Below are 13407 nucleotides of genomic sequence, written 5' to 3'. Positions count from 1 at the left end.
CTGAAACCTCAATTACACCGTGCTAATAAAGAACCCAATTATTTGAGGAAAACAGACTGAGTCTACCTCCATAAAAAAGAAACACACACTGTCCCCCAAGCCTCATATCAGCTCAGCAAATCTATTGCATCAGTCTTTTCCCCCCTCTTCCCTCTCCCCCACAATTCTAAGTGACTTCCTAGTGTAAAAACACTAACAAATAAACACATTGTGCATTTGTCCATGCACAAGGCAAATAAAATCACACTGCTTCAGAAAGCAACATTACTGCAATGTGACAGTTAACTGCATCAAACTCTTTGACTAAGAAACTCCTGTTTAACACTGCATATCGTAAAACATTTAAAATCATTAACTAAATATAAAAGAAAAAAATCCAAATGACTGGATCGGAAAACTCGGGTCTCAGAAGCACATGCAGATTCAAGCTTCAGCTGATAGCTGCTGCACAGCAGCTGTAAAAACAGCCAAAGTTTTGTAATGCTCAGTTTTAAACATTACTTGTGCTTCTCCTGACCCTTGTTATATCAAATTATGTATCTTCAGATAATAAAAGCATTACACTGCAATCTTAAGTCACTAGGTTTTCTCCTAAACCAACTTCTTACTAAAGGTTCTCTAGCCACTCTGATCTACTGTTATTTTTCCATCACCATTTTATCTCCACAACTTTACTGTCAAATGCATAAGCTTCAACCTCTCACTATCAATGTACTGCTACGCAAATATCAAGTCCCTGGTCATGAAAAAAAAAAAGAAAAAAGAAAAAAAATTGCAATCACTAATCCTTTCCTTTAAAAACTATAGAATTCAAACATTCAGTGACATTAATGGTTTAATGAGTTATATGGCTACAGAAGCCAAATTATTAATAAAATTAAAACTCTGCATTGCTAGTGGTTTCCATAAGAGAATGACACCCTAAAAAAAGCCAAAGACTAACTTGTAACAAGGAAAATGTGGCTAAGGTTTTTCTTTCAGCAAATCAAGCTTACACAAAAACAAGTGCGATTTTTATAGAAGCAAGTGAAGAATATGACAAACAGGCTACAGAAAGCTCATTTACACTAAAGAAGATCAGTTGAAGAAATGACCTGCTTCTGTTTTTTGTTCTATTTTTTTAAATCTGCCACATACACAGCTACATTTTTCAGACCCACCTATCTTTCTCTGCCAGCAAAAGATATATTTTCTTGTACATGCATCATGCTGCAAAGTCAGGCTTTAAGTCTGGCTGGTTTTAGCTTATTTCTACTGGTACACTGGGAAGATGAACACCAGATATTCAGAAATAATTTTGTTTACAATTTCGCATCCCTTAACCTAAAAATAATACAAATTTCCATGAAAGCAGGCAACATTGAACATGCTCACAAACTGCACAGTGCTCATGAGAATACTGTAGTTCTCTGCTATGTTCTATACCTCTTGGACAGTTCTCAGTCAGTCCGGGGGGGGGGGACACGACGACGGACTGACTGACGACTTTGTTTTCTTTCTTTCTTCTCCCACTGCACAGAGCAATAAACCTCATGTAACACCTCATCTACTTCCAGCCACAAGTCTGGAGATAAGAAATTCCAGGGGATGAATCAGCCCCATGAGCCAAAGCAAGTGAAACCAAAAGGGAGAAGCCTTAGATAACTGGTCCCTGTTGTTGCAACTCTAACATCAGTATTTTCGCAGTCCTCGCTCTCAGCACTCTCCTTCCACCAACCCCCCCTTCCCCAGCTCACCTCACATGCTCTACATACTCCTTTCCATTCCCAGCCTTCCTTTCAACACATCCTCCCCTCCTCCTCTTTTTCCATTCAGGCAATCCCTCCTACAAAATTCCACTTCAAAATAATGACTAACAATATTACCATGCCATCTGTTTTCGTAACATATCACTCTTTCTACACCTTCTAATGCTCTGTTTATACAGAACATAATTTTTTTTTGAGTGAGGACTATCCACCATTATCTGCACACTGCCTAAAACAACTGGTTTCTGTTCTTAAGTCTTTCATCATTAATACAGCAGTGGTTAAAAATTACTATTTATTTCCTTGATTACACTTCCAACTGTTTGCATAAGAACAGAAGCTCACCTAAATCTGACATGCTGGCACAATCTGTAAATGCTTAGCAGAACTTTATTCTGTTCTTCCCATCTATACTAAGGTGGGGAGTTCTGTGAGTGGGGTTTCTGAGGTTTGCTTTTTGTATTCTTTTGGGTTTTTCAATGCATCAGATCAAAACAGGAACATAGACTGTAAAGATACTAAATTAATCCCTGCATGGGAACTGCAGGTTTACAGATGTACACATGAATGCACAAATTTTATAAGAATCATACATAAAAAAATAACCCAAAGACCTGAATTACCATGGCAAACTAAATTACGTTATGCACAACATATGCCACTTTTCTGACGCAAGAAAAACACGGGACATTTAAAACTGTATTTTTGACACAGAATACCTTTTTAGTCAAATGATGACTTAAATTCAGTTATTTTAGATCATTCCTATGTTTTCTGTTCAGGTAAAACACACTATCAAAACCCAGAAAATATAGACCTAGGATTCATTACTTTTACACAGTTATACCATACCTGAGATAGCTACATAGAAATTTTATAAATGCTACAAAAGAAACCTTGCTGTAATAAAAAATGAAATGAAGTGCATATACTTTCACCTCAGAGGATGGCATGTTAAAAAAAGGAAGAGGTAACAACAAAACACACACTGGAGAGCTCTAAAACAGATTTAACTCTTATGCAGTGGGGAGAGAAGCAGCCTTGCAATAATGGAACATGGGAGTCCAGTCATTTGTTGTGTACTCTAGAGGTCGATATTGAGGCCAATATTGTTTAACAACTTCATTAATAACCTGGATATTGTACAGGTGTGCCCTCAGCAAGTTTGCAAATGATAAAATCTGGAGGAGTGCTTTATACAGCAGAGGGTTGTGCTGACATTCAGCAGGACCTTGACAGGCTGGAGAAATGGTCAGAGAGGGACCTCATGAAGCTCTCCAAGCATGGAGCAAAGTCCTCACCTGGGGAGGAACAACTCCATGCATCACTGAGGGCTGAAGGCAGACTGTCTGGAAAGCAGCTTTGCAGAGAAGGACCCTGGGGTCCTGGATGAACAGGAGCCAGCAATGTGCCTCAGGCAAATGGTGTCCTGAGCTGCATTAGGAAGAACACTAGCAGGAGGTTGAGGGGCGTGACCCTTCTATACTCAGCACTGGTGAGACACATCTGGTGTGCTGGGTCCAGGCCTGGGTTCCCCAGTACAAGACAGGCATGGACATACTGGAGAGAGGCCATGAAGATGATTAAGGGCTAGGAGCATCGGACATACAAGGGAAGGCTTCATGAGCCAGGAATTCTGTAGCCTTAGGAAGAGAAGGATTGGCGTCAGGGCAGAAGGATCTTAACAATTCCATGTATATAAATACCTGATAGAAAGCAGAAAAGAAGAGTGAGTCTGACTCCTCCTCAGTGGTGCCCACTGAATGGACAACAGGCAGTGGGCACAAACTGAAACAGAAGAAACTTTAAAAAAAAAGCCCAACCTTTATGCGGGTTTGGGTTCCACATTCCCCCTGCCCTCCCTCCTCATTTGTTTTATTTTACTATGAGAATGGTCAAACATGGGAATTTACCCAGACAGGTTGTGGCATCTCCATCCTTGGAGCTGGTATACCTGACCCTGCTTAGAGCAGTGCACCTGGACTAACTGTACGATCTCTAGAGTTCAGTTCCAACCCTAACATTAATCTGAGGGTAAAGACACACTTCTGTTGTTGGAAAGACAAACAGATAATACAGCAGAAACAGGTTGGTTTTACTGCTACCATTTCAGTCTACTAGTAAAGACGATTAAGTCTCAGTTCTACAAAGCTAATTCAAACATTCAAAAACCTAAAGTATCTGGTATCAAGTATTTCTAAAAACAGATTAATTTTACCTCAATGTATGAAACTGCCTGTGAGTTCTTCTAATTTCCTACAGACAGTAGTAAAACAGGTTTCCCTGCTTACAAATGTGAATGCCACAAAACCATTTGCTTAACAGCACAAGAACATGAAGATTCACCTGCAATGAAAGTCCTTTGTAACATTTTTGCTAGGTTCAATTGATAACTTTTAAAAAGGAAATATAAAAGGTGCTGTATCAGGAACTCCAGGAAATAACCTCTTCATCTGGATAATATATATAATAGGGTGGCAGCAATAGAAGTTTGTTCATTACTGATCTGAAAGCAGTACCTGCAGAAGTGAGGGCTGAATCATTTCCAATTCCCACTGCTTAGATCTGTGCTATGCAGAAACCCACCTAGGTAGTTTCAAACACAAAATGAAAGACTCATTATACATCTCATTATACAAAATTCAGAAAACTTGTACTGTAAACCTCCCCCAAGGAGTAATGCCAAGTATTATGGATTAGGTGCAACATTCCACAGCCCTTTCAATATTCTCACCATCACATGTTGATATTGAGCCTAAAATAGGACATACAACCTTGCTGTAGTAAACACTGGTTTAGTCAGCAAACAGTAGAGGCATGACTTGAATGTAAATAAGCAGTGGCTGCTCCTACTTTCTTTGTAACTTTTAGGAAATGAACTTGTCACTGGGGGACAGTCACAACCTGGCAATGGTCTCTGTAGTGAATATTCTTTCATTTCTTCTGCTTTCAAAATCTGAATCAGTTTTCACTAACACTGCCAAAACCTTACAGTAAGTTTCACAGGTGTAGGGTAATCAACTCAAAGACAGCTCCTTGGCAACCTTTCCACATCATTTGGATGCAACTGTGTTTACCTGGACACAAGAACAGGCTGTACAGAGCACCTGGATACTCACTGCTGATGAGAGTAATCTCAGTAATCACAGAATGGTTGAGGTTGGAAGGGACCTCTGGATGTCACCTGATCCAAAACCCCTGCTCCAGCAGGGGCATGTAGAGCTGGCTGCCCAAGAACCACAGCCAGATGGCTTCTGAATATCTCCCAGTACGACAACTCCACAACCTGAGAATCTGAGAAGGCACGCACATGTATGCCAAGGTCACATAACATGAACTCATAAACATGCAGTCAACATGATGGACTGCATATATATATATATATATATATATATATATATATATATATATCTGAGCAGGGGAAGAAGTTATCTGAAATGGCCGTCTGCATGCTGATTACAGAAAGGCTGGAGCATACAGACATCAAACGGTTCCCTAATAAGCCATATGGTCCACCCCAGCCAGCAAGTGTGAAGTTTTATTTAAATGCCCTGCCAAAACCCCCACAAATTTCTACACACCTTATAACTTTCTCTGTAATAAAAAGCAGCTCTCGAAAGAAAAGAACCTTAACAAACATGCATGAATGAAGCCTATGCAAACACTGGCATTTCAGACAGTCCCTATATCTAGTACAAACTTTCCCGGTATTTGTTTAGATTCTTGAATATTTGTGCTCTATCCTCAGTCTTGAAGTAACTGTATCACAAGCAGAGAAATACCGCCTGTTTGCAATCTTATATACTAGATTATTCTACTGCATTTCTCAAAATTATTGGTTTCACCAGAATACATGTAGGTATCATGAATAACAGTGCAATTACAGCTGAACTATACAGATTTCATGCCAGATCTTTGCAATCAGTCCTTGGACCTTGTTAATCAAGCCTAGGCCTTAATGCTGTAATTGTTATCACAACTACCTTTGACAGCATATTAAAAACCATTATTTTATTGTTTTGATTAATTTATTAGTGGGCAGGGCAGCAGCACAGAAATACCAGTGCTTGTAGACAATAGCTTCTTCATTGTACTATCAGTTCTGCAACTGATTTGGTGTAGGACCCTAAGCAAATTCATTCTTTTCTTTACGCAGGTATACCTAGCTGTGTGTCTGTCATGAACATGTCCCTGAAATGTGAGACAGCATTTCAATAGACAGTGAAACATGTTTTCCCCATAGAATGTATTTAATACAAAGGAGACTTATACAGGAACTTAAAAAATGCACACAGTTGTAACACACAGGGACAGTAAGTATGACATGGAGGACAGAGAGAAAGAAGCAAGTTCACTGGTTGTCAACTCAACATCCAGTTATGACAGATAAGGAGGATTAGATGTTGGCTTTGCAATAGATGGAGATACAGAATGCTTACCAAAAAACAACCAAACAGCCAACAACAACAACAACAAAAAGTGGAGCTGACTAATCATCTCCCATAACATGGGACTGAATCTCCAGTGACCCTGTCCAATCATTCTGAAAGATTTCAGTTGCTTCATCTGTGAGACTGAACATCCACTGTAAATCTTTTAGCATGAGTATTCATGCTGCCATTTTCCAAATGGTTACATTTTCATTGTCATCATCATCTTTCTCAGAGGCCCAGTGCACGCAGAGGCCAGTCAAGTCAATCAAGGGTAAAGGACAAAACCAGGATAATGACAACAGTTAGCAGAAGAGGGTATTAAATGATCAATACTGGAACTCTGAAATTAGATACTAAGAAGAAATGAATAGCATGGTGCTACCACACCTGTTTCCTTCTTCCACAGATTTATCTTGTCTACTCAGACTGAAAAAACTACTAAGCAAGAGCTGTGTTTCTCACTGAGTGTTTACAGATTGTCTAATCCCACCAACTTCAGTTGTGATATGTGCTACTCTGATAAAAATAAGAGAGACAATTTTCAGGCCAATGTGCTATTTAGAGGAGATTCATTTTACGCACCGAAAAATAAGCTTTTTCAACAACCAGTAACACAAGTGAGTATCAGAACTGGAAGTTGTAGCTGAGACAGATAAGCTTTTAGTGTATTTCTGGGACTCTTACCATAAAAATCAGTCCCAAGTTAGATATTAAACCCAACAGAGATGCTGCTGATTTAAAGTCTGCAGCTGATGGAGTTATAAGCACATAGTGTCAGTTATACATGTATTGTTTTGACTGAATTGCAAAAGCACAAATATATTCAGTGACTTGACCAAGAGGTACTCTACAGTAGCAAACAGTATCCTGGTTATGAAACCAATATCTGGATTCTAGTTACAACATTGATTTTGTCACAGTATTTTAAGGTTTCTTTAAGAAACAGAAATACAGCAAGCTGTATATACATGGCTACTAAATTTGCTACTTAACAGGTTTCATGCCAGTGGAGCAGAATCTCACAGTTTATTCAGGCAGCCTCTCACTGCTCAAACAACTCAGCAGGCAATCTATACAAAGCATGTAATGAATGACTCAAAACAAGGAGAATGTTCTTAAAAACAAAAAAAAAAACAAAAACCACAAAAAAAATCTGAAATACGAAACACTCACAACATACTAGAAAACACATCCTTTTAAGAACCAACTAAGCCACAAACTAATGACCTCCAATCACATCACTGACAAAATTCAAACACTGGAAACAATCTCGGAATAAATACATTATCTCGAATTTCTCATTCCTACACTAGCCCTTTTCACATCTCATAGAAACTATAAACCTCTGGAGATAAGAGAAACAAATGAACATGAGGCTATTTTTCAAATAACTCTTCAGAAGTAGGAGGAGCCTGCCAGTGCAAGATGCAGAAATGGTACGCTGGAAGTAGAGCTACACTGTACAATGCTAGAAATCTTCTAGGCCATGCTGCAGTCCACAGAATAACCCCATATCAAGAGTTGTCTGCTGGTATATTTTAGGAGAGGGTGTGAACAGGTAAGGCAGAGGCATAAGCCCCAGCACAATGGCTGTATCCTATTTTGCATCCTCTCACTATGAATGGAAAATTGTTAACAAGTGCCCACTTCTGGGAAATGGAATATGGGAAGTAGCAGCAACCAGAATGATGTTTGGCTATGAACACTGGGATAATGAATCAAGGAGAGTGCAGGGAATGATCACTGTGGGATAGTGCCTGAAATGGTAGCAAAAATGAAGGGGAAAAAAAGTTAATCACAAGCTGAGCATAGAAAGAAGGAAGTTCCTGCAATGAGCTCATTCCTTCTCAAGTGAGCAGCAATGGAGCAAAGACACTGGGATGGAATGAGATATACTGCCTATCCAGGTCAGTGAAGGGGGAAGGGGAGGGAAGAACAGAAGAAAGAAGATAAGCAGGCCCCCTCAGTGACTCATACCAGAGCTGCTACTGCTGCTGGAAAGGAGCCAAATTTGAGCTGCAGCATTTGCCTCTGCTTTTTTTCACCTCTCAGAAAACCAAGGAAAAACTCTGACATCTACCTGAAATGCATTCAGATTTAGCTGCTGTAAACCCCTACTCTAAATTACACCTAGCCTCAGAAAAAAACTCATAATCAAAACCATGTAAGAGTAATTTAAAAACATCCTCCTCTTTGGCTGAGTTTCTGTGCTGCCCTGAAGTAAGATTCACTCTTGGATCAGTGCTTTCATACTGTAAAATACAAACCCTTTAAAAAGAAAAAAATACCGTAAGTGGCAGTTGAGGACAGCAGACTCATACAATTTCTCAAATTACACATTGATTTTCTTAGGTAAATTCCTAATCTACCTTCTCCAAAGGCCCTCCTGTCAACTGCACACACATTTCTCAGCCTAACGCAAATGATTTTAAAATGTACACTTACTTCTGTAAAGTTTATCACGTGTATCGGACTCAAATCACACCCAAATTTTCTCATTTTTAAAAAGTATTTCAACTATCTGTCAAAATCATCAACTCATCAGGTATCTTGTATGTGGTTTACGATTAGTATCCTCAGCTACTTGCACTCGGTCTTGTTAAGTGAAGCAATAACTTAGCAACCTCAGCTTGTTTGTTCACGTTTCTCCTAATATGACATCTAGTCTCACTCTGATTTCTTTGTAGATGTATTTACAGTTTGGTTCTGTCTTCCTGCAGTTGAATAAGCACATGACAGAAACACCCAACTGAGCATCTGCATACTTATTTTGAAGTGGTCAGTGAAGAGCTTGAAATGGCCAAAAGCTAGCAGGAAATAAACCAAAACTGTGATACATCCATACACCACAACTTTGCAACAAGAATGACAATTCAAGAATTACCAATTAAAAAAAAAGACCATCCATAAACAGAAAATTCAATTTTTCATTATGATTTCACTCTAATAAAGAGGCCTTGCAATTTCTCAAAGGTTTTGTTTGTGTTTTTTTTTAATAAAAAGTATTTATAGAAATTCCTAGCTAGCAGACAAGAAACACTTTCTGAGAAGACAATGAAACTGTTTCATAGATGAGCACTACCTAATGAATTAAAACCTATTCTTTCTAAATGTAAGCAGCAGTATTACAGGACTCCTTTAGAGATACAAAGAATACTATATTCAATAATTTCTACAATCTTGTACAATAAAGTATTAACACTGCTTTCATTGCATTACCACCATGGCAGTGCTGTAGAATTTCTGAAATTATACTTTTGTCCAAGTCACTATGCCAACAGGCATGCCAGTCTGCTTCAAGCACAAATGGCTAAAATGAAATGGCTCAAACAGCTAAGATGCATTCAAACATAAATTCAAGTAATGCTTCACCTTTTCCTACTGTAGTCAGAATTTTACTCTTTATATTTCACAGAACAACAGAAAATAACAGGCAGATCTTTGAGCTTAAATAAAACCTTGATTCCTTGCCCTTCAAGCTCTTACTATACAAAAATGTAGAACATCGAGAGATACCTCACATAATGTTGCCAAATACAATAAAATTTCTTCTTTGAAAGACCTAAAAAAGTTGTCAAATATTATTGCCAACACAGTCCATCCTTTCATTATTTCTAATTAAATGTCTAGGTTTTACCTCCCCCAACCACCATGACACAAACCACTTTAAGTTTTATAGATTGTACCAGCCAACCTTTACAAATCAATTGTTGAGTACAAGATTACATGAAAGCCCTCAAAGATAAGAACACTGGCAATCCTTGGCATTCATATAATACACTGAGCACAAACCCCACAAGAGGCAGAAAGCATGGACTTGTGCCTTCAGAACCAACATCCATAGCTGATGCTAGACACAAGATACAGTGCTGCTAGACATTTGACTTTCTAAACGTCTGCATAAGCCATTTCCACATACCAATCAATCCCCCTTCACTCAGCAGGTGGAACTTGGAGTCTGCTCTGAACCTGGCTTCCAATTAGCTGCACAGCATGGACACACAACTTTAAACATACTAAGATTTGTGCAGAGTTAATCATGCTGGAGGTGAAGCAGCCTACATGGACATAGTAGTTTGCTGTCATGTAGGCAGCATGGCAACTGAACACCTTTCCTGCAGGCAAGACATAAAAGTTAAACACAATGAGAAGGGTTATGCTTACCCAGACCCACTCAAGTGCAGACATGCATCACACTGCCTGCAAGCCAAACAATAAGTACATCCCACTGCTATACAGTGTAAGTTTTTTTTACTATTTCTTCTTCCTCAAAGAAAATGTCAATGTAGATGTAAGCGGCTATACTCAATTTCATTTCATATTTCAACTTTCAAGTGAGTAACTGGATAGCCCTCTCTTTGTAGTTACACTGCTTCTGACAATGACTGCTTAGGTCCAACACCTCTGAAAAGAGACAGAGTTTCACTTGTCTCCTTCTTTTTAAAAAAAAGAAAAGGATAATGCACAGATGTAACAAGAAGTCTTTTAGCTTATTAGCACACATGAAAGGTACAGAAAGGAAAAAAAAAGCCATTAAAAAGTTTAACAAGGAAATAAAACAGAAGATAGCCAAGTCACACTTCCTTTGCAGACTGTAGTGAAGTGTCTTCTCTAACCAAGACAAATTAGAAACACTTCTATTATGCAAGCTTATATTAAAGTTTATGGTTTGGGAAGCCAGAGATTTCCTACTGTGCTCCTAATAGCTGGACAACTAAACTACTTCACTGTTTACTTTATGATGCCACATTCATGATATGGCACAGCCTAAACATTTTCTTAAAAGAAATAAGCCTTAATGAGTTAACCACACGCATGCACAGAAAGCCTGCTACCTGCCAGACAACCTCAGGCTCTACATTTTTTAATAATGAAATAGCTACTCATGCCATTACATAAATATTATTACATAATATCTCTTTTGTATGCAAAATTAGAACTACAATAAGATAGGTCCCACTATTTCAATATTTTATCTATTCATCCCACTCATTCGCTTAATAATTTGGAGCTCCAGATGCATCAGATCATAACAGCTTTAATATCTCATGCTCCTCTGGGCCTAAACAGATAATTCCAAATAAATAAATAAACCCCAAAACCACCACTCCCCCCAAAAAAAAAACACACACAAAAAAAATCTGCTTAACTATAACTGGGTGAAGGGAATTACATGCTTTTTTTATTATGCTTTTTCTCGCTGTCTTGCCTAATATTTAATGTACATACCAATACCTCATTTTCAATACCTAAGTCAATAAAATATGTAGAAATACCTTAATGCCCAAGGTCAGCATTACACAAAATAATCGAAAAGGGATCACAAGCAATGACACTTATTACGTCTAACATCTCAAAGAACAGGTTGGTTTGTTTTTTTTTCCAACTTGGTGCTTAACGTATGGGTAAATTAAAAAAAATATTAAATTTATTTTCCTAAATATTATATTTGTTAGAAATCTGTTCTGAGGGTCAAAAACATACTGCAGATGTGGGAACACTATAACCACGAGTCCATTGAGAAGAGGCAATGAAGAAGTGGGATGTGACATTAGGAAGTCTCGGGGGGCAACATGTGGCCAGCGGTTAGGACGTTCCCTTCTGCACTGCAGCACCAATGCCTACCGTTTTACGCGATGTGTACCACGCTAGCGTAAGATCAACATAAAACCTCACTTTGTAAGTACTGCAGAAGTCTCACTTGTAACCACGTTCAAAGGTTTCCCCTTGTACGGTCTCCCTTCCGCTATTCGCCCCGCAGACACATCTCTCCGTGTGCCGCCGCCGCCGCCGCCACCCCCCGGGCCCACACGCCGTTATTCTGCCCTTACCGGGGGTGTGGGGGGACGCGGAGCGGGCGGCTGCCCCCAGTGTTTGCACAGCTGCAGCCGCTCGCCCGGAGCAGCCCCCACGCCGGCCGCGCCGCGCACAAAGCCCCGGCAGCAGCGGGTTCTCCGCCCCGGCCCCGCAGCTCCCCGCCGCCACCAGCCCGGGGGGGGCGGGAGAGATGCGCGGCGGGACATGACCCCTCCGCCCGCGGCGGCTGCTGGGCTCCCTCGCGGGGACAGCCGGGGCATGTCCCTTCCTCGCCGGCCGCCGCCGCCGCCCCGCGGCGACGGCTGGGCCCGGCGCGCTCGCTGGCAGGTGAGACGCGCCGCAGCGGCGGGTGCGGGTAGACGGGCGGGGGGGGGAGTGCGACCCAGCCACAAAGAGCACGAGCCACCGCTGCCTCCGCCACGGAGGGGGGGAGCAGGGGGAGCGGCGGCGGGCCCGGTGCCAGCAGGACCCTCGACGCAGCGGAGTTGTCCCCGCCCGGCCGGCGGCAGCGGGGGGCGGCGGCAGCAAGGACGGGGGTCCCTTACCTGCAGGGGTGGCGCCGAAGACTCTCACGACGGGCACCCGCTTGGTTGGGGCCTCTCGGAAGTGGGACTGGCAGGGGTCCAGGCCGGGCAGCGGGCTGCCCATGTAGTAGTCGACAGTCACGATCCGCACTGAGAACATGTTGCTCGTCGCCGCCGCCGCCGAGGCACGCACTGAGGGAGGGAGCGAGCGAGCGCGGAGCCCGCACGGCTCCCCCCCGCCGCAGCGAGCGAGCGCAGCCCCCCGCCTGCCTCTCCTCTCCTCTCCCCGCCCGCACGCCCCGCCGGCGCGCGCACAGTCTCACGCACGGGCGCGCGCCCTCGCACGCGCCTTCTCCTTCTGTCTGTCGCCCGCTCTTTTCCCCCGCCCCGCCGCCGCCTCCTGCTGCCGCCGCCGCCGCCGCCTCTGCCCTTACACACACGGGCGCGCACTTGGCTGGGGCGCCCCGCGGGCTCTAGAGCCCGGCCGTCCGCAATGGCCTCACGGGCAGCGCGGGCCAGTCTCCCCGCAACACCACAGACACGGCGGCGGCGACTCCCCGGCTCCTGGCTGCAGCTGTTGTTGCCATGATGATGATGTCACGGACGCAACCATAGGGGGAGCGGGGAGGTTGACGGGCCGTGTGCTGGGAGAAGGCGGCAACGAGCGGGGGGGGGGTGTCACTCCCCAACACACACACCCGCCCTTCCCCCGTCTTTCGGGTGGGAGCGGGAATCTTTCCCGGTGCTCACCCTCCTCGTCCCGGTGGCGGGCGGGGGAAGGGAGTGTGTGTGCTGGGGAGGAAGGGGTAGCGGTGTGTGTGTGTGTGTGTGTCGGTGATTCGGCGATCGGCCGCGCGGGCTGGGGTGAGGCTGCGGAATCCCGAG

General features: G+C 42.6%; 1 protein-coding gene across 1 annotated transcript in view; it reads right to left on the bottom strand.

The window, feature by feature from the left end:
* The window catches only part of REV3L (REV3 like, DNA directed polymerase zeta catalytic subunit), a 121856-nt gene extending 109159 nt beyond the window's left edge, over positions 1–12697 (bottom strand). The window contains exon 1 of the mRNA XM_061460105.1: positions 12544–12697. Coding sequence (XP_061316089.1) covers positions 12544–12682 — 139 coding nt within the window. The 5' untranslated portion in view covers positions 12683–12697. The remainder of the gene's footprint in view (positions 1–12543) is intronic.
* Between the last annotated feature and the right edge of the window lie 710 nt (positions 12698–13407).

Source organism: Pezoporus flaviventris, unplaced genomic scaffold, assembly GCF_033815535.1.
Source record: "Pezoporus flaviventris isolate CSIRO_AGI_PZ_B2104156 unplaced genomic scaffold, CSIRO_AGI_Pfla_v1 ptg000031l, whole genome shotgun sequence".
Taxonomy (NCBI): domain Eukaryota; kingdom Metazoa; phylum Chordata; class Aves; order Psittaciformes; family Psittacidae; genus Pezoporus; species Pezoporus flaviventris.
The sequence above is the reverse complement of the archived record's forward strand: the minus strand, read 5'-3'. Positions and strand labels throughout refer to the sequence as shown.